This window comes from Arachis ipaensis, chromosome B04 (assembly GCF_000816755.2).
Source record: "Arachis ipaensis cultivar K30076 chromosome B04, Araip1.1, whole genome shotgun sequence".
Lineage (NCBI taxonomy): Eukaryota > Viridiplantae > Streptophyta > Magnoliopsida > Fabales > Fabaceae > Arachis > Arachis ipaensis.
In genome coordinates, this window is record NC_029788.2 from 6,309,804 (window position 1) to 6,311,072 (window position 1,269).

Below are 1,269 nucleotides of genomic sequence, written 5' to 3' on the forward strand. Positions count from 1 at the left end.
ATGATTTTATGTTTTACTACTTAATTTATTTTTCTCTATTTTATATATGACCAGTTGCATAAGAAAAATGCATAAAATAGAGCTACACGTACCTTTGGCCGGCACAAAAACAATTCCATTCCCGGCACCAAAATCAGAGCCCTGATTGTACCTCTGCAGCAACTCGGCCGGCACGGTGGATTCGGCCGCCACCGTGTTCAAATCCTGGCCGATCCTAAGGGGATACGTGGCAAACAATCCATAATCCTTAGACACATGTATATCTCCGCAGGAACAATTTACAGTGACATTGATCTGAACACCATCAGGAATGTTTATAGCTGGATAGCTATTAACCCTACTCAGCCACTCCTGAGTTGTGAGGTTTGAGAAAGCAACATGAGCAATGTTATTGTACGTGTCACCGCGATGTGTTTCGTATGAAAAAGTGTGACCTAAGAAATCACCGTTCAAGCAGTCACATGAGAAGGGAACGTTGATCCTTTCTTGCTTATCAATGGAATCTGGGTTTTTTATTTCAGGGTTGTATTTCAGAATCTCTGACTGTGGTTTTCCGAAGATGGTGGTGATGTAAGTGAGGTTTGTTCCTGGCCATAGGTAATAGGAAGCTAGTGCAAGGTTGCACCCAGAACTGCATTTAGCTTCGGATTTTGTGGTTGTGGCAGGGAACAAGAGAAGATAACAGAGAATAAGGAGATCAATCAATGGAACATGCTGCTGTTTTCTTGCGTTTGGCTTTCTGCTCATTTTTGTGCTTATGGAAATGGAAAAATCGTTGAGAAGTTGGACCTTGGACGAATATAAATATATAAATTTTACTAATTTATATGTGTTATGTAAAAAGTACTAGAATATATAAAATTTAATATATTGTTAATATTAGCAAAAAATTGCTAATATTTTAGTATTTATGTTTATTTAAATTGTTTTGAAGCATTGTCATGTTTAATTTAAAATTGGATGTTTGCGTGGAGAATATGACTACTTAAGCTTCATCTGGAAAGGGAAGCAAGCGTAACTCCAAATGGGCGATTTTCAAATGTTTAGTAGTTACAAAAGGTTAGTACAATGTGAATAAATAAAAGGAGAAAAATGTCACTTTCTAAAACGCTATCAAACTACGTATTATAATGAAAATGGAGACGGTAGCAAATTTCACACTTAAATCAGTTAGAACCTTATACAGTATACTTAAAGTGGATTAAAATTTAGCTTAAATTTTATCTGTGTGTTTAATAGTAAAAATATGTTTGCTTTTTTTTTTTTTTT

General features: G+C 35.5%; 1 protein-coding gene across 1 annotated transcript in view; it reads right to left on the minus strand.

Annotated features, from left to right (window-relative positions):
• Positions 1-844, minus strand: part of LOC107638651 (lysM domain receptor-like kinase 3) — a 12,000-nt gene extending 11,156 nt beyond the window's left edge. The window contains exon 1 of the mRNA XM_016342007.2: positions 93-844. Within this exon, the coding sequence (XP_016197493.1) occupies positions 93-747 (655 nt within the window). The 5' untranslated portion in view covers positions 748-844. The remainder of the gene's footprint in view (positions 1-92) is intronic.